The sequence below is a fragment of the Oncorhynchus masou genome, chromosome 24, assembly GCF_036934945.1.
Source record: "Oncorhynchus masou masou isolate Uvic2021 chromosome 24, UVic_Omas_1.1, whole genome shotgun sequence".
Classification (NCBI taxonomy): domain Eukaryota; kingdom Metazoa; phylum Chordata; class Actinopteri; order Salmoniformes; family Salmonidae; genus Oncorhynchus; species Oncorhynchus masou.
Window position 1 is genome coordinate 86137988 of NC_088235.1, and position 20138 is coordinate 86158125.

Below are 20138 nucleotides of genomic sequence, written 5' to 3' on the forward strand. Positions count from 1 at the left end.
TGATTTCTCAAATGATTGCCTCGCCTGGTTTACCAACTACTTCTCTGATAGAGTTCAGTGTGTCAAATCGGAGGGCCTGTTGTCCGGACCTCTGGCAGTCTCTATGGGGGTGCCACAGGGTTCAATTCTCAGGAGGACTCTCTTCTCTGTATACATCAATGATGTCGCTCTTGCTGCTGGTGATTCTCTGATCCACCTCTACGCAGACGACACCATTCTGTATACTTCTGGCCCCTCTTTGGACACTGTTAACTAACCTCCAGACGAGCTTCAATGCCATTCAACTCTCCTTCCGTGGCCTCCAACTGCTCTTAAATGCAAGTAAAACCAAATGCATGCTATTCAATCGATCACTGCCCGCACATCCAGTATCACTACTCTGGACGGCTCTGACTTAGAATACGTGGACAACTACAAATACCTAGGTGTCTGAATAGACTGTCAACTCTCCTTCCAGACTCACATTAAGCATCTCCAATCCAAAATTAAATCTAGAATCGGCTTCCTATATTGCAACAAAGCATCCTTCACTCATGCTGCCAAACATTCCCTCGTAAAACTGACCATCCTACCGATCCTCGACTTCGGCGATGTCATCTATAAAATAGCCTCCAACACTCTACTCAACAAATTGGATGCAGTCTATCACAGTGCCATCCGTTTTGTCACCAAAGCCCCATATACTACCCACCACTGCAACCTGTACGCTCTCGTTGGTTGGCCCTCGCTTCATACTCGTCGCCAAACCCACTGGCTACAGGTCATCCACAAGTCTCTGCTAGGTAAAGCCCCGCCTTATATAAGCTCACTGGTCACCATAGCAGCACCCACTCGTAGCACGTGCTCCAGCAGGTCTATCTCACTGGTCACCCCCAAAGCCAATTCTTTCTTTGGTCGCCTTTCCGTCCAGTTCTCTGCTGCCAATGACTGGAACGAACTGCAAAAATCACTGAAGCTGGAGACTCATATCTCCCTCACTAGCTTTAAGCACCAGCTGTCAGAGCAGCTCACAGATCACTGCACCTGTACATAGCCCATCTGTAAACAGCCCATCTATCTACTTCATCCCATTACTGTATTTATTTATTTAGCTCCTTTGCACCCCAGTATCTCTAATTGCACATTCATCTTCTGCACATCTCCCACTCCAGTCTTTAATTGACATTGTAATTACTTCGCCACCATGGCCTACTTATTGCCTTAACTCCCTTATCTTACCTTATTTGCACTCACTGTATATAGACTTTTGTTCTACTGTGTTATTGACTGTATTTTGTTTATTCCATGTGTAACTCTGTGTTGTTGTATGTGTCGAACTGCTTTGCTTGATCTTGGCCAGGTCGCAGTTGTAAATGAGAACTTGTTCTCAACTAGCCTACCTGGTTAAATAAAGGTGAAATAAAGACAATTAAAAGCCACACGAAGTAATTTGTGAATTCACCATCCAGTCATCTTGAGAGGAGTGAAATTAAACGGGACAGTATTGACAATATGTCCAGGTTCCCCAGTCACAATCAAGCCAACATAACTAAGTTCAGACATTTGTAAGAGTTACTGAAACCTGACACAAAAGGCATGAATATAGTGTTTATCATTTCCATTATCTTCTGAAAGAAATACAAAGTTAGATGCTTCCCTATGCAGTGAGGGGTCAAATACCTAATCAACCCAACACATCAGATAGGAGTGAAAGACAACACTAAATATTCATCATGGTTTAGCTGCTTAACTATGCAGTCATCATTGAATCAGATGATAGCAGTCTCATGTTGGTAAGCCATTTGCAGATAGGAAATATGTTACATTTCAACTCAGAGACCAGAAGATCTGAACTAAATTAAACTGCACTGTCAATAAAAACATTTATTTTTGAGAGATCACCAATGTTTATGAATCGAATCATTTACAGTACATGCGAAAATTGCTATGATTAAGTGGAAAAATACAGATTAAGGTTTGCAGCTGTAAAAGGGGAAATATAGTTTAATATAAGTGCTTAACAGATATGCGTCATACTCATGTTATGCCTCAGAACATGCAATTGGTGGTTGAAGATTCGTCATCCTGACAGGTCGAGAGTAGCAAATGGGGTCATCAATGGGACAGGCCTCAATCTTGGGTTACACCAAACCATGCTAATACCATGGATGTTAAGACCCAGATAATCGTTCATACCGAATTTTGCATATTCCACTTGACGTACTTCCCCCCCAATACCTGCACAGAAAAAAATAAAAGATCCTGCAAACTAGTATTGACAAATGTAGACTAGTTTAAAGTAAAAAGCCTCTGTAGCGAAATGGTTCTGTGATTTAATTTAGCACTCTTACCGAAGGTGAGCCACGAGGATATTCCTGAAAACTGAGCCTATGAGAGACAATGACGCTTAACTATCGACGTGCAATAACATTGATACAAAGCAATAGCATTTGCTCACAGGGTAAGAACAGTTGGCGTTTCTTCAATTTAACTCAGATGTCCCCACCAACACTTGTTCATCATGTGAGCATGGGAGGCTTAGCTTTCCGGTCTACTATCCTGCGTTAGTTACCCCGACTTTCTAAATTAAACAGTGCCCATTAGAATACAGTTGTGTGTGGTTGATACAGAAGACATACTTGTTCGCAATACGTGGTGAAGTTAGGCCTACTAGCTAGCGAGCGCAAAACGACCTAACTCGGTCCTTGCCCAAGAATGACACGTTTAACAGCCATAACTATTCAAGTATGAGGAACAACATGCATGTGCTTCAGAATACAAAAAGTTGGCATATACAACACATGATGATAACCTTTCTTTAAGACTCAAGAGGCGAAGGAGACCAATGGAACAGTGGAGGTTGAATTTGTATGGCACGCTTTCGCATTGAGTTATGGGAAGTCAGCATCGTCTTCTATGTTTGGCCAAACACGAGTTTGTTTCTCAGGGTACGAACCATTAACCAATGAGAATGGAATAAACTAAAGGCGCTACATGGTCAATCTGTTCTCTGCATTGGCCGTGCAGCATTTGGAGACAATTTATGCTTGATCCAAAAATGTGGTCGGAGGTGCCATATATTGTGTGATGCAATCGTGGGGCCTCTGGTGATATGCAGAGGCCAAATTGAGCTCCATACCGCATCGAGGGCTCTGTTTAGTTCTGCATTGACATGATTGGTTGAGGTTACGTGGGGGAGGGAGGTCCAATATAAAACAAACTCACTTTCTTCAACAGTTCTGCGCTGATCCGTGAAGTGCAAGAAGTATGAATGCCCTGACAACTGCAGAGGCCGTACCACTCATTGTAAATGATGCATGGCCAATGAATACGTCAGATTGACCATGGAGCGCCTTTATGCCAATCTTTTTTAATGAAGGGTGTCAAACACTAAACAGAGGTAAACTCAGGGAGATTTAATATTTTGCATCAATGAACATGAAAATGCGATACAATCGAGTGTTATGATTTCAAGGAAATAAAAAATACATTGTTTTGATTGCTCCTTTGAAGCGAAACAGTGCTGTGGAAATGTATGGCAAGGCCTCAATTCAATATTAATTTACAAAGACATAACATGAAAAAATAATGGCTTTTTTTGTGTGTAAACTCTGTAAATTCTATCATTTTAGAAGACACAGTATTTACCTACTTTAGAGAGAATAGGATGAAAATCCACCAGAATTTGAGTTTTTCACCGCAGGCAATCATCGCATGCGTGTATTCAGCAGGAATGTGCTCTATATCCCTACACATTGTTTCGGTCACAACTCCTTTCCGCTGACCAAAAAGTCAATTCATGTACTGTATAACCTAGCCTTGCTTACTGATAAAAATGTCTTCTGAGGGGTAAATGAACATATGACTTCAGATTACAATATTGCACATAATGGGTTCGCTAAAGAATATCCACAAATATACATAATGATTCATATGCTCAAGTGAAAAAAAATCTGTATTTTTATTTTAGGTACTTATCCAAACATCTGCTTATTGAGGTTAAAATGATGTTGCACTGAATTGGGAATTAACCATTATTTTGAAAGCAGACATGAGACTATTATATGCTTTCCTATTGAACAACAATTGGAAAGCACATTTTACACCCTCAACCAAATTTGGACACTAGCAGCACTCAATAAAACATACTCTCATTAAAGCTCCTTAACATGTTACCCAATCATCTGAAAAACAAAAAACAAAACATACATTTGTTCATAAATGCCAAAAGGGAAAATAATCAACATGGAGACAAGTCCTCTTCCTCGACTCCACCTTCTGTCTACCTTGCAAATGCATACTTCTTGGGTTCTTCTGGTCCTCTTGAGCAGATAAACACACACTAGATGGTAAGTTAGTACATTGGGAAAGGCAATGTCGACGAACTTGAGAGGGGACAAATGTAGCAGGGGAAATGGAATGATTCCTGATGTGTTGCCACAGAGTTAATTTCCTCAAATATTTACTATTGCCATAAGGAAAGAGAAAGGAAATAAAAAATAATATATATTCATCATATGTATCTATATATAAACAGCTGTAGCTAGTTGTAGGCAAGCCAAGTTCTCCCCCTTGTGATTCCACCATAAGGCCGTCAAACTCCCAGAGGTACAGCTTTCATTCCTCAGTCACCAGTTTCCCTGAGATATAGAATGCTGTTTTTCAAGGATTGTTCAATCAAAACACCCTCCCCCTCAGGGACCCTCGTGGGATCCTCCTGACAGATTGTGAGAGCTTGTTTGTTGTAGCCGAAGGGCATTGGTACTGGTTTTGTTATTATGCTTCTTTTAGTCGTTTAGGGGATGGAGAGGTGGAGGTGGTGTTGGCGAAAACAAGGGGTTTTCTTTTTTACATCGTAGATGTTTCTTCTTAATTTCATTCCATTTTAACTTTGAAAATGCAAAGCTGTGTACATGTTCAATCATCAGTCATTCCAAGGCCTGGATAAGAAGTGGTTTGATAAGAGTTCTTATTAAGACTCCGAGATCTGTATCTGTGGCCTCAGTGCCTCTGTGATCCAGTTCTTTTCAGTAGAGGCTCATCGTAGACCCAGCACTCTCCATCCTCATGGAACAACTGCAGGGAGTAAACATGGAGACTAAATCATTGGGGACTACAACACCTCTTTCAAAAATCCACAAGGTACAGGTTAACATTTACATCTGCAATTCACAAATATTTTGACAAGCAAGCGAGGCACCCTATGAGTCATATTTTAAAAGAAAATTGTTTTTGCACCCTATGAGTCATATACTTTCCATCGACATATTAAACAATCATGACCGTGAACTATTAACCTTGACATGGACTGGTGGCTGTTAATATTGCTGTCAGGGCTCTGGAGATGTGTGATAAGAATAGGCACACTCACCCTAGTTTCCCACTGCATTTCATTCTCCTTCCTCTCCCTGGCCTCCCCCCTCTGCTTCTCCTCCAGCCTGTGCTTTGCTTCCGTTGCTGCATCGATGTCTCTCGACTTCAGGCTGACCGTCACATCCTTCCACAGGCTGAGGGTCAGACACAAAACAGTGACTTGAGGTTTCAGACCAAACAAAATAAATATGTTGTTAAAATCTGATTATTTTGTGCCTGGTTGGATTGATCGCGCCATTAAACTGGATGCCATGACAGGAGCTACTACCCCCACATCCACAGAAATGGGACTGGACAGAACAAATAAAAAACAGCTACTTATCACTGTAGTTCTGTGGCCATGATAATATGAAGAGAGAGGCTTCTCACCTGCGGGACTCATACTCCAACTGGTCCTCCAACTTCCTCACCTTCTTCTTGATACAGCCCATTTTCTTCGTGTCAATGAACAAGGAGTTTTCCTGGATTCAAGAGAGACACTTTCAACTCTATTTAACTAATAAAATATGAACACTTTCTATTTTGATTTTTAATATACGAGGTCAACCTTCAGTGTTTTGAGGTCAGGTATAAAATGTAAAAGAACAATCCTTTCCTGAAAATCCCACATTGATAACGAGCAGAGATCACATTTCTAAACTCAACTCACCCCAGATGCCCACTTAGCGTGCATAACTCCATTCCACTCTCCTTCAATGGAGCAGAATGACTTCTTGTCATTGGGAGGACTGCAAACAAACACATTTGTAATATATAATAAAACATTTTGAGAACCAGTTCTGGCTTGTGGGTGCTACTTTCAAAACTATTGGCTGAAATGATACAAAACCTTTAGAACACATCTAACATCACAACAAAAACTGATTTCTATATACTGCTGTGAGCACAGTAAATAAAGCAAGAACAGGCTAACATGCTGACTAGACCGGGTGCGCGCGTACATCCGCATGTTGATTTTGTCCATCCACACCAGACGCGATCAAGCCACACAGGTTGAAATATCAAAACTAACTCAGAACCAACTATATTAATTTGGGGACAGGTTGAAAAACAAACATTTATGGCAATTTAGCTAGTTCTAGGATATAAACACTAGGTTGTTATTTTACCTGAAATGCACAAGGTTCTCTAATCTGACAATTAATCTACAGATAAAATGGTAACCCGAGTTAGTTTCTAGTAATCTCTCATCCTTCAGTCTTCTTCTTTGGACTTTATATGGCAGTTGGCAACCAACATTAAGGTGCATTACCACCACCAATTTAGCTGGAGTGTGGACCTCAGTTCATGTTTATACCCACGTGGGTATATGCTCCTAAAAAACAATGAGGAGATGGGAGAGACGGGACTTGCAGTGAGTCAAGCATCACAAATAGAACCTGGTTCTATTTTAGTGCCTGGCTCCACAGATGCTCGTTGACACGCGCGAGCAGTTTGAATGCAATGATTGAATAACATGTATGTGTACATTTATTTTGTAACGCGAGCGGTGGGGTCAGCATGTAACACTACATGCATGATAAAAAATAGGAAAATCCCCTTACAAGATCTCAGCGGTGATCCTGTGCTTCTTGCCACCATAGAAGGGCTTAGTATGAAACACGATGCTGGCACTGTAGCCCGTTTTGGAGCAGTTGATGTTACACTCTCCACCCAACTCCACCCATGGGACAGTCAGGATCGACCTGAAGAGGGAAGGAACACCCATTACATGTCAGGGAATACTGATAACATATTATACCCATTTATACACACTAACTTTACATACAGTAAATCATGTGCGCTGTACTGGTGTTAACTTATTTTTAATTGAACTGGGGCTTTTATTTCCAGATCAACAAACGTGAGACAGTGTGACTGAGTGCATTTGTGTTATTCACGTTTAAAGCATGAGCCTACCTGCCATAGCCATTGGGGAAGGTGAGTATGTAGTGCTCGTCATGTTCCAGACAGGACACACAGCCTATAGGAGAGAGAGCGAAGCACACATATCAGAACCCACAGAAGACCGTAAGGTTTTTTAAGTGTGTGAGGACACACATTTATGGACTACGTAAGTGCTTGAAGAGATTTCTTACCCTGGCCAATATTGTGGACTCCAATTGACATTCCTAAGAACTTTGACTTGGTCCAAATGTGGGCGTTGAACTGAATCTTTTTGCTCAGACACTCTGCGTAGAATGCAGAAACTACAAGGAAGAGGAAAGGCAACTGTACAGTTAACTCCATGGCTCTGGTTCTCTGTCAGCTGTCTAATGTTGACTGGGTGGGGAGACTCACTGGGGGGGTGATGAGAGACCTGCTCTGCTACAAAAGACACACTGTTGGCTGAAGACCATGGCACTGGACCCTCTGACGATGGCTCCTGAGGGGTTGGTGGTTAGCATTGATTTATTAGTAAATAATTGATTTAAAAAAAAACAACATGCCTCAATATTACAAAACTTAACATTGATTACAGTTTTACTTAAAAATCAAATCATATGAATATAAATTGTCAGTCTTTACTGTGGGACAATGGGCTCTGTCAATGCTCACCACTGCAGTGGGCTCCTCGCTCTCTGAAGGCAGGTCCCAGTGGCAGAAGAAGACCTCTCCCAGGATGGGGTTGTAAGGCTTCTTGGCCACTGAGCTTTTCCTCCCTGCGTGGAAGGCTGACATGTACCATTTTACCATCTGCACCATGCGCTCTTTGGGTTCCAGTTGATCCGCGATACTGGGGATGAGAACATCAGCCGTCACACCACTGGATCAAAGGTTATGACCCCAACTAAGCAAAGATCTGTTCATAATGCCATGGATGGGATTCTGAAACAAAATGTTTTCCTTATTTTTGGAAACTGTTGGAGAGAATTTGAAGTGACGTACCTGACAAACAAATCCGGATGTGCAAAGAAGTCAGCATACATCTCCAGCAAAGACCTCCTCTCCAAGATAAATGTGGGGAGGACCACCTGAGGAGAGAGAAGAGAGGGAAAGATAAAGAAACAGTTAGCAAGAGAGAAAGAGACAGTGGCAAGAAGGACAGACAGACACACAGAGCTCTTACCTTGGTGAGGTCCATGCCTAGTCGCACCTGGGACAGCAGGTGCATGATGACACTCTTGTGCTCCTCCACAGACTCCCCCTGATCCTCCGCATCATCATCATGGCTGTCAAATTGATCTGACCAGAGCAGACAGCAGACAGTTAAAAACACCTACACCACTGATACAGGACAGCCTCTTTTCGGTTACTGAAGAAAACATCAGCCACAAAGGGAACAGAATGTGTGATGTTACATAAAAATACATTCAGCTCCAAAAGTATTGGGACAGTGACAATTGTGTTGTTGTTTTGGCTCTGTACTCCAGCACTTTGGATTTGAAATTATACAATGACTATGATGTTAAAGTGCAGATATTTTTATCCATATTGGGTGAACCGTTTTGAAATTACAGCACTTTTTGTACATAGCCCCTCCATTTTAGGGGACCAAAAGTATTTGAACAAATGTGTATTGAAGTAGTCACAAGTTAGTATTTGGTCCCATATTCTTAGCATGCAATGATTACATCAAGCTTGTGACTCTACAAATCTGTTGGATGCATTTGCTGTTAGTTTTGGTTGTGTTTCGGATTATTTTGTGCCCAATAGAAATGAATGGTAATTAATGTATGGTGTCATTTTGGAGTGAATTTTATTGTAAATAAGAATAGAATGTTTCTAAACACTTGTACATTAATATGGATGCTACCATGATTACAGATGGCTTTGATTGAATTGTGAATAATGATGAGTGTGAAAGTTAGACGCACAAACATCATACCCCCAAGATATGCTAACCTCTCACCATTACAATAACATGTCACTGTTCCAATACTTTTGGGTCTCACTGTAGGTTATTGTTGGAGGTAGACAGGTGTGAGGATAAGTAGGGCAATGTGCATGTGTTTGTGTGTGTGTCACCTGCGTCAGTGGTGCCGTTAGACATGGAGGAGTCGAGGGACTCGTTAGTGTTTGGACGTTTCAGCACTGTTCCATCATCGCTGTGAGGCAAAGCAGCAGAAGGCCTAGAGGGACTGACAGAGAGAAGGGTGGAGGGAGAGATGAAGGTGGAGGGATGCACAGAAATAAATAACTGATTACCAAATAGGAAATATATGCCATAAAGGCACAGGATTAAAAACACAATCAGCTTTTGACAAGTTGCATTTTCCCATACCTGGGGTTGTTCCGTATTACCGCCACACCGGCAGTCATGAGTCATGACCGCAGTAAAATTCCACGTGACCGTACGGTAATCTCCTCTTATGCACTCTGGACATGCATTGGTAGTACCCAATTTGCTAACTACCATCAGGTCCTACTGGCCTGGTACTCAGGGCTCTATTGTCCCTCTAACCACTGACATCAATGCAAATGCAAATGAAAATCACATCAAACACTTATCAAAACAGTATGTCCTTTTAAAATTTGAAGAAGTTCAACAACAGGTTGAAACTGAGTGGAAAACATGGTCGTTGTGGATGTTGTTTCAAAGCCTAACAACATAAGACAGTGCTTTCTTAGGTGATAATTAATTCAAACACTATATATGTGATCAAGGAAAAAAAATTCCGTGATGCAATAAATAGCCTACCGCATATTACGCACTGCAACATTAAAAAAATTAAATAAAGATTGAATGTGTGTCTGGTACATAATTGGTCTATCCTACACTCCAAAATTACCCTGCATGATTGAAAAACTAACCGCCTATTTGAGTGCATACGGATGCCTTTTTACCCGTGCCCGTTCCTGCCCATTGGATAAATGGGCCATTCTAAATCTAAACAAATTTGACATATTAGTAAAGACAATAGAATAGTCTGAGGTGTGAAAATATGACCACTTGATGAGAGAACAGTGTGTGCAGCCCGAGGCAAGGAACAGAGCTCAAACTTCTACGCTCTACATAGCTATTTTATTCAGCTAGGTGCAATTATATTATTTTTACTATAAAATCATAATATAAAATAATGGCACGGGACTTAGGCATATCTTGTCAGCTAAATGAACAAGCCTACAGCCTATGGCATGGCCACAGCCAGATAACATAGTCGGCCAACTCATATTCTGTTCTTCTGAAATACATTTTCATTTCATAAGGTTTTTTGACCTGCCTGAAATAAATAATGGATTTATTGTGATGGTATATATTCAATTAATTTATTAGAATGTTTATATGTGAATGTTTATATGTGGATGTTCCAAAGGCCGCATTAGCGGCTTGTATGCATGGAGGCCTGGAGCTGCTAAACGTGTATATGTTAAAGCCATTTAACGTGAGACCGGCAGTCTTTTGCATGACAATACCGGCTGACAAAATTGAATGACCGCCACAGCCCTACCCATCAAGTATTTAACATGGGGTTGAATCAGACCAGTTTCAGGAAATTGCCATTTGTACACAAGCACAACTCACAAATGTACAACAACAATAAAGGATCAATAAAATCGTGAAATAGAGTGCCAGGATGTGGTCAGGTGGACCATTTCCATCACCGTCCTTCGTCCCTGTAATCCCCGGTAAACTGCTGTGTGGATGGATAAAGATAGTAAATACTCACTCTAGGAAGTGTTTGGGAGACGTGCTGTTCTGGGAGAACTCGTCAGCGTCATAGAACTCGTCTTCACTGCTGGAGTAAGAGAAGTCAGGGACCGAGTGGGAGGTGATGGTCATGTGACTGGGAGAGGCAACGCTGCTGCTGGGCGCCGAGGGGCCACTCCCTGAAACACAGACAGACAGAGAGATAGAGAAAACAGGGTGGGGGTGAGCAGGAGGTCCCAGCTGAGATGGGCCTAAACCATGTATAGCAAAAAATGCTATTTTTGTTTACTGCTTTGAACTAAAATCATACAGAGGCTCTATGCAGCTTTTTTCCTCTCAGTGATCATATGGACACAATTTTTCTGTTCTTAATGTTCCCATATTGTTAGAGAACCATGAGAAGTTTATTCCTTGCATAATCTCCCCTGCAGTGCAATGTGTGCTCCCAGGATTCTTCCTTAGTGCACAGCTCAGCTTTTATTCAGCAGCATCAGCAGGATTGAAAACAGGCAGGACCCACCAAGCCAGAGGAATAATGACATTTGGAGAAAGTACCTAAGGTGCTCTCCTTGCTTCACATACACCCCAGACATTCTAGCAGTAAAACAAAACTTCCTGTTGCTAACAGCGGTTTCTAGCAAGAGACACAAACCTAATGAAAAACCATTTTGAAAAATACAATTGAGTACATTTTAAAAAGTCAATAATGTTTTATATGTGTGGTGATCATCCGCACTGAGTGGATACTCAAGCCCTAAATGCAAGTTCTAGGTGACAGAGTGAAATGTTTGTCCGAGTACAGCTGCTAGCTACAGTGCCTTCAGAAAATACTTACACCTCTTGACTTTTTAAACAATTTGTTCTGTTAGAGCCTGGTCACTTGTCTACACACAATACCCCATAATGTCAGTGAAAAGATGTTTTAATTTTTATTTATTTATGAAATATGAAAAGCTGAAATGTCTTGTGTCAATAAGTATTCAACCCCTTTGTTATGGCAAGTCTAAATAAGTACAGGAGTAAACATTTGCTTAACAAGTCACATAATTAAGCTCCAAGGACTCACTGTGTGCAATAATAGTTTTTAACATAATTTTCTAAATTACTACCTCACCTCTGTACCCTACACATATAATTATCTGTAAGGTCCCTCAGAAAAACAGAATTTCAAACAGATTCAACCATTCGACCAGAGAGATGGGTGAAAAAAAAGGCAACATTGAATATCCCTTTGAGAGGAAGGAAACCGCTCAGGGATTTCACCATGAGGCCAATTGTGACTCGAAAACAGTGATAGGAGAAAACTGAGGATGGATCAACAGCACTGTAATTACTCCATAATACTAACCAAATTGACATAGTAAAAAGGAGGAAGCTTGTACAAAATAAAAAAATATTCCAAAACATGCATCCTGCTTGCAGCAAGGCACAAAAGTAATACTGTAAAAAATGTGACCAAGCAATTCCCTTTTTGTCCTGAATACAAAGTGTTGTTTGGGCCAACACCAATACATATAACTGAGTACCACTCTCCATATTTTCAAGCATAGTAGTGGCTGCATCGTGTTATGGGTATGCTTGTAATCTAATCATCAAGGACTGGGGAGACTTTCAGAATAAAATAAATAAATAAGTGGAACGGAGCTGAGCAGAGGCAAAATCCTAAAGGAAAACATGGTTCAGTCTGCTTTCCATCAGACACTGGGATATGAATTCACCTTTCAGCAAAACAATAACCTAAAACACAGCCAAATCTACACTTACCAAGAAGACTGAATGTTCAGTTTTGACTTATCTGCTTGAAAATCTATGGCAAATGGCTGTCTAGCCATGATCAACAACCAACTTGACAGAGCATTAATAATTCTGAAAATAATAAAATGGGCAAATATTGTACAATCCAGGTGTGCAAAGCTCTTCGAGACTTAACCAGAAAGACTCACAGCTGTAATCGCTGCCAAAGGTGATTTTAACATGTATTGACTCAGGGATGTGAATACTTACCTACATGAGATATTTCTGTATTTTATTTTCAGTAAATGAAAAAAATAAAAAGCATGTTTTCCCTTTGTCATTATGGGGTTGTGTGTGTAGATGGATGCGGGGGGGAAAAAGTAATAGATTTTAAATTCGCCCTCCCGGGTGGCGCAGTGGTCTAAGGCCCTGCATCGCAGTGCTAGCTGTTGCCACCAGAGATTCTGGGTTCGAGCCCAGGCTCTGTCGCAGCTGGCCGCGACCGGGAGGCCCATGGGGCGGCGCCAGGTTAGGGAGGGTTTGCCCGGCAGGGATATCCTTGTCTCATCGCGCACTAGCGACTCCTGTGTCAGGCCGGGTGCAGTGCATGCTGACCAGATCGCCAGGTGTACGGTATTTCCTCCGACACATTGGTGCGGCAGGCTTCCGGGTTGGATGTGTATTGTGTCAAGAAGCAGTGCGGCTTGGTTGGGTTGGTTGCAGCGATGAGACAAGACTAACTACTACCAATTGGATACCATGAAATTGGGGAGAAAAAAAAGGGGTAACTTTTTTAAAAATAATAATACATTTAAAAAAAACTAAATGTGGAATAAGTCAAGGGGCATGAATACTTTCTGAAGGAACTGTAAGTGTGGGTAACCTGACCACTAGAGTGTGATGACCTCTGACCTGTGCTGTTGGGGGTCGGAGTCTGCAGGCTGCCCATCACCGTGACAACAGGCCCCACTGATAGAGTGGATGGCCGCTGTTCTCCTTTACACATCTTGGAGCCATCTACAGAAAGGAGACAAGAATAAGGAGAAGGCTCTGGCATGAGAACACTGCTTTATAATACAACAGACAATGTCATTACAGACCTGAGAGAGCAAGCTTTACATTTAAAAAAATAAAAATTTAAACCTGCGAAGCAGTCATAGGTATCTATTAAACTGTGACTGTTAAAATGTTAAACTTTGCTGACACAGGGTCTCGACCTTGGGATTGGATTTGTGTCCAATTTCAGAGAAAGCTTAATTTAGATTGCCCTACATTGGGAAGTGGACGTGCTGAAAAATAGGGATTCAAGCACACCAGGGGGCACTATAGATTTGTGTTTCAGGAAATAAACATTTATAAGGTACAAAAATCTGAAAGTATTACATCCAAAGCTAATCTATATCCATGAAATCAAATAGTCAATTTTGTATACAATATCCGTATGTGGACTCAAATGGATATTTTTATTCAGAGGAGCTATCTTCCTGATAGGATTGTAGATTAGATTGTGTGTATGGCTCTCTGTATACTGTACCTGTGGGGAGGGTGGTCTGTGTTGGCATGGCTAAGTTGACTAAAGAAGTGTCCTGAGGCTGAAATATCCCATCCACTGGGTTGATGGTGCTCTGTACAGGGCAAGACAAAATGGTGCCAGTCTTAAAACATAATAGGTAGTTAGGTACATCTGCAACGCACATTGCTCTAAACCAGCAGTAGCACTTAACGCACCAATACGGAGAAGACTATAATGACAAAATAAATACACACTGCCAATGACTAGAAAGATCAATTACCTTTCACACTGCTTCCGGTAAATATTGGAAAATTTAGTTCTACCTAATAAATATCTAACTACGTACAGTGCCATTTGGAATTATTGGGATAGTTAAACATGTTGTTGTTTTGGCTCTGTACTCAAGGTCTTTGGATTTGTAATTATACAATTACTATGAGGTTAAAGTGCAAATTGTCAGATTTAATTTGAGGGTATTTTCAACCATATAGGGTAAATCGTTTGGAAATTACGGCACTTTTTGTACATGGGCCACTCAAGGACATTCAGAGACTGGTCCCGAAGCCACTCTTGCGTTGTCGTGGCTGTGTGCTTAGGGTCGTTGTCCTGTTGGAAGGTGAACCTTCGCCCGAGTCTGAGGTCCTGAGTGTTCTGAAGCAGGTTTTCAAGGATCGCTCTGTAATTTGCTCCATTCATCTTTTCCTCGATCCTGACTAGTCTCCCAGTCCCTGGCGCTGAAAAACATCCCTACAGCATGATGCTGCCACCATGCTTCCAAACTCCAAGCGGGCTGTCATGTGCCTTTTACTGAGGAATGGCTTCAGGCTGGTCACTCTACTATAAAGGCCTGATTGGTGGAGTGCTGCAGAGATGGTTGTCCTTCTGGAAGGTTCTCCCATCTCCACAGAGGAACTATGGAGCTCTGTCAGAGTGACCATCGGATTCTTGGTCACCTCCCTGGGAAGGTGTCTGAATACTTTCCAAATGCACTGTAAGTGAATTTGTTTCAATATCTTTAATCCCCTAAAATGGGGCGAACTATGTACAAAAGTGCTGTAATAAACAGTTCACACCATATGGTTGAAAATACCCTCAAATTAAAGCTGACATTCTGCACTTTAACCTAATTTCAAATCCAGAGTGCTGGAGTACAGAGCCAAAACAACAACTAGAGGGCACTGTATATCACAACACTTACAGTAAAACCTAATATGATCAAACATATATTCCACCCTGCTAAATTTAGGACAAAAAAAATACATTCCAGCGAGTTACATAATGTGATGGCATAACTTCTCTCTTATTAAAGTTCTTGAGATTTGAAACCCACAGATTTTAATCCTAGGTATATTTAACTGTGGTCTAGCCTTATCAATTTATCTTAAAAATGTGTACACACATTATACAAAGTGCACTGCTGCCATAGCTTTATGGGTCAGTGATACCTTTGACCCTGTGTCTCTAACTCTGTCAACAGCAAAAGGCAGAACAAGAGGAGGTCAGAATTCATCAAGTCCTACACAATCTCAGAACACAACAGTGAGCAGCATACTGAGGTATGACAGAGAATGAAGGAGAGTGTGGTCTGAAAATAAGTTGGGCACCATGCAGAATGGAAGATTTCACACTACTCTACTGAGCAGACAGAAGTCACTACGTCAACTAAGGATCTTTACAGTCAGGAAAGTGGAAATATAAAAAATATAAAGAAAAAGGAAATGAAGGCATGCAGTGAAGTTCAGTCCTCTCTCTGCCCTTTAGAACAGGAATCGGAGTGAAATTTGGGAGATTTCTCTCATTTTCCATTCACTCCACCCTCCCCCTGTCCACGTGCTTTCTGGAAAGTAAGGCAGCCACTCCTAATTATAGCCAATTACAGAAACATTGCTGCTCCACCGTGGTGGAACCAGTGTGGCCTCGCTAGTTAGAGATGAAACCAACAGTAAAGGATGCCTCTAGTGCAGGCTGAGGGAAGGGGTTAGAGCTAGAGTGTGCTTAAGGCATGGTTAGAAGAGGGTCTATATATTTAAGGCTAATGGCCAAAGAGATTACTGTCAGAAGACTGGCCTGGCAGGCTGATTCTATGCGATTCTGACTTAAAAACATCTATGGGAAGCCAGTAAACAGCCTTTGACTGGTTGACATCTATTAGTCCTTGACGGTTCAATAGGCATGCACAGTAAGTAAAAATCAATGGCGATTTGGGGGAGGGTATAAGCACACTCACACACACACTCCTACAAACGTGTCATAAAAGAAGCAGAATGATGTTGTGTCTAAAAGGAGTAGTAAAGTTTCTCACTATTATCAGCAACAAAAAATAAAATTATTTCAGCTGAGAAAGGGGATAGTGGCGTGGCAAAGAAAGAGCAATATACGAGATGAAGCTATTTTTCTAAACAAATGGCATGCACTTTTACAGATCTGATTCGTCTTTTTTTCTATCGTTTAGTGTGAATTAATCGGAAAAGGATAGAGGTTTGGTTGATTTCGATATTTCTAATGGACAGAGAACGTCAGAACTTACTATCAGTCCGTATGCGTGTTGCTGTTCGTTACTTTGATCCTTAAAATTTTGAGAAGAAAACGTTACTTGAGGAATGTTCAACTGTTTGTATGTAATGATGATATGAGCTTGTTAAGAGCTTCTCTTTCAAGCAGCCATCAAGTTATTTAGAAAGTCAGAGCATTTGTAATGGTAACATCATTATGAGCTCTAAGATTATCGAGCGTATGTGAGAATCACCTCTCCAAAATGTCAAAATGGAACCTAATGGAATGAAGCAAACTGCCCACAATAAACAACAACCCAGGCTGTAGTTAAGTGGAAAACTACTGGCGTGGCGAAAACAAGCAGTGCACCGTGATGTGGTCTCACAACAATGACATGACAGTGATGCAATGAGAGCCCCACCACAGTCAAATGAATGAGTCCTTTTTACCTTGGCAATCTGCAGCAATACAATACAGTGCTTGATAGACTCTACCATACTCTGAAAAGAGAAACAGCACAGAGAATGAAACACCGCACTCAAATTCAGACAGGTGATTCTGAAAATAAGTATTTTTTTTTTTTTTTTTTTAAATGGGGTTTTACTTACACATGTGGTTTCCTTCAAATTTTCAATTTTCTTAAAAAGGAGAAAAACATGATGAAAAATGGCTGTTTCACTTCAGACTATTTTAACACCTAACTAGACTTCAGGACTCAAAGTTAGGTGAGTCATTGACTGAGAAAGATCGGCACAGTGAATTCAACGCAGAAACATGTTCAAACTCTTTCACAATCATGGCATTAGACCAGCCAAACAGTGATTTCACACCAACTATAGTTGATGTCCTATGTTCATCACAACAGAACAGGTCATTGTCTTCACCATATTAAATAACCTAAAGTTTAAATATTCCAAACTGACCTAAAACTAAACTCATGATCTCAATAAGGAAGTGAATCACAGCTACTAAAAAACTGACCGATAATCTCTGAGTCAATAATTATCAGCCACAGTTCTGTGACAAGAGAAGAAACATATCACTCACTCTGCGCGACTCATCTTCTTTGCAATCCTTGATTTTTTCATCAAAGAGCTGGAAGAGAGGAGATGTATGAGAAGCTGAAGAGGATACACTCAAATCAGGAGCTGAATAAAAACACATTCATCGAGTCAGTCACCGTTATTATGAAAGTCACTGTCATACTTAGTCACTCAAATGTGAAAAAGCCTCACCTTTAACTGATCAATTAGAATTTGTAGGTACGCGTCAGCCTCTGCAAGTTTCTTTTCGAAGTCTTGGACACTTGGAACAAATCCTGTCTCTGCCTCCTAAAATAGAAAATGACAAAAGAGCAGAACTTCACAGCACAGTATGACACTTTCTGCTTCCACCAGTAACCTATTTCGGACAAAGAATGTTACTGCCTGTGCACCTCTACTCTGAAAGTTTGTTAGCAGATTAAAAAAAGTTAAATATTCTCCTGGAGGGGCTTTAAAAAAGCAGGATGTAGCAGCACAAAACAGCAACTGTTTGGGAGAAGCTTCCAGTAAGTAGAGTAATATGAATTGTTCAACTAGCATTGTTTAAAGGCTTTGCCTGCTAGCCTGCCTGACCATACCTGCTGATAACAAACCAAGAACAGTCCCTTCACTACCTGGAAGTTAGCTTGGCTAAAATACAGAAATGAAATACCCAACAACTTCCTCAAAAATACCTGAAAACTAATGCTTAACCAAAGCAGTCGAACCTTACAATATTACAACTCATAAAACCCATCCATAACCACTGCTGGACAGTAAGTAAATCATATACTCCCCTCTCTCAGTATTGCACTGGTCTTAGCATGTCCTATGGTTTGGCAGGCGCCTTTGGACGACGCCTGTTTCTCAACTGAAATGTATCGTACAGGGATGTGAAGAAAAGCCATTAACACACATTAACCCCAGCGTTGTCTAAAGTGTAAAAACATAACAAGCTTTAAAGAGACCAAAGTCTGGGCCTTTTTTTCAGAAATTCCTTTAGGATCAAAGGTGGTTCACTATCAATATAGAGGCAAGTTGCTTAGTGTTGGTGGCTAAAGAGGTGCCTAAAGAGGTGCCTGAGCAAATAAAAAATAAAAACAGGTACTTTGCTAAGCTAAAGAATAGTCCCCTTTCAAATCTGTGGGGAAGAGGAGTCTGGCATTAGTGCTCTTTAGAGCTTGGGGTAACCAGAACAATACATCCGTCTCCTCTTTAAAAACCTTAAGTGAAGGGCCTCCAAGTGGTGCAGTGGTCTAAGGCTGTGCCACCAGAGATCCTGGTTTCAAGTCCAGGCTCTGTTGCAGCCGGCCGCGACCGGAAGACCCATGGTCCAGCGTCGTCCGGGTTAGAGGGGAGGGTTTGGCCGGCAGGGATGTTCGTCACATCACGCTCTCGTGACTCCTGTTACGGGCCGGGCGCATGCACGCTGACACGGTTGCCAGGTGTACAGTGTTTCCTCCGACAATTTGGTGTGGCTGGCATCCGGGTTAAGTGGGCATTGTGTCAATAAGCAGTGCAGCGTGGTTGTGTTGTGTTTCGGAGGACGTACGGCTCTCAACCTTCACCTCTCCCGAGTCTGTATGGGAGTTACAGAGATGAGACAAGACTAACTACCAATTGGATACCATGAAATTTGGGGGAGAAAAAAATAAATAATGTATTAATTATATAAAAAAAAACTTAAGTGGTCACAGTCCCAGGACTGAGGGCATCGGGATTCTCGTGGGTGTTTTTGTGTTTGTGGCCAAGCAGACATCTATACAGCTTCATGTTTGTGTCTAAGAAACAGACAGCTCTGGTGTCTCTCTTGTTCTTCCTCTATCAACAACATTTGAAGAGGCAGAAAAGAGAATTCCTAATAAATACAAACGCTGGATATCAAATCCTTGCCTGACGACTCATACTGAATTTAATTCTGCTGCCCTATCACTACATACATTCAGTCTGAGACTTCCAACGTAGTCATTTCTGCTTACGTCAAAGTGAAGGGCTTGGTACAAAACAACACACACCAATCAGAGTATCAAAGCCAATGACTATTCTGGAAACACCGCTTTACCCACGTGTGTTCAGGCTCTGGCCCAAGCCATTGATTTCTGGGACCAATTGTGTTCACATTCGAGAAGATGAGGAGTTCAAATCCAGACTCAAGGTGGAGAAGAAACGTTAGAGGGTGAGGTGTTTGGCCGGAGCGATGTGAATGGGTAGCAAGGAAATCAACTGAATAAAAAAATAAATCCTGGCCACGACTGAAGATTCTGAATTTGAAAGCGACGTCAACCTACTTGCGGGGAAATGCATGCTCATGGTTATGTTTACGACAGTAATAGTGCTGGCTTGGAGTGAGGGTAAGGTATCACAACATGGACTGATTTTGACACCTGTGAGAAGCTGTATTGTTTGAACACCTGCATCCAAAGACACATGACATAGAACGTGTCAGACTTTT

General features: G+C 41.4%; 1 protein-coding gene and 2 non-coding genes across 5 annotated transcripts in view; all 3 read right to left on the reverse strand.

Moving 5' to 3' along the window:
* Positions 1 to 1668: 1668 nt before the first annotated feature.
* On the reverse strand, positions 1669 to 1752 carry LOC135513414 (small nucleolar RNA snR60/Z15/Z230/Z193/J17). Its single transcript, XR_010451535.1, has one exon. It is a non-coding gene; the product is annotated as a small nucleolar RNA snR60/Z15/Z230/Z193/J17 (small nucleolar RNA).
* Positions 1753 to 2432: 680 nt separating this feature from the next.
* Positions 2433 to 2507, reverse strand: LOC135513413 (small nucleolar RNA SNORD74). The gene has a single exon (XR_010451534.1). It is a non-coding gene; the product is annotated as a small nucleolar RNA SNORD74 (small nucleolar RNA).
* An 873-nt stretch (positions 2508 to 3380) lies between these two features.
* The window catches only part of LOC135512902 (oxysterol-binding protein-related protein 9-like), a 46088-nt gene continuing 29330 nt past the window's right edge, over positions 3381 to 20138 (reverse strand). For 2 of the 3 annotated variants that reach the window (XM_064935395.1, XM_064935397.1), the window contains 20 exons: positions 17900 to 17995; positions 17712 to 17759; positions 17273 to 17302; positions 17114 to 17164; positions 16699 to 16737; positions 14193 to 14283; positions 13571 to 13675; positions 10944 to 11103; positions 9301 to 9413; positions 8402 to 8517; positions 8221 to 8306; positions 7891 to 8068; positions 7633 to 7717; positions 7431 to 7541; positions 7252 to 7315; positions 6897 to 7037; positions 6002 to 6080; positions 5722 to 5813; positions 5351 to 5486; positions 3381 to 5055 (listed from right to left, as the gene is read on the reverse strand). In XM_064935395.1, coding sequence (XP_064791467.1) covers positions 4981 to 5055; positions 5351 to 5486; positions 5722 to 5813; positions 6002 to 6080; positions 6897 to 7037; positions 7252 to 7315; positions 7431 to 7541; positions 7633 to 7717; positions 7891 to 8068; positions 8221 to 8306; positions 8402 to 8517; positions 9301 to 9413; positions 10944 to 11103; positions 13571 to 13675; positions 14193 to 14283; positions 16699 to 16737; positions 17114 to 17164; positions 17273 to 17302; positions 17712 to 17759; positions 17900 to 17995 — 1896 coding nt within the window. In that variant the 3' untranslated portion in view covers positions 3381 to 4980. The remainder of the gene's footprint in view (positions 5056 to 5350; positions 5487 to 5721; positions 5814 to 6001; positions 6081 to 6896; positions 7038 to 7251; positions 7316 to 7430; positions 7542 to 7632; positions 7718 to 7890; positions 8069 to 8220; positions 8307 to 8401; positions 8518 to 9300; positions 9414 to 10943; positions 11104 to 13570; positions 13676 to 14192; positions 14284 to 16698; positions 16738 to 17113; positions 17165 to 17272; positions 17303 to 17711; positions 17760 to 17899; positions 17996 to 20138) is intronic. The other variant, XM_064935396.1, reaches the window with a different exon arrangement.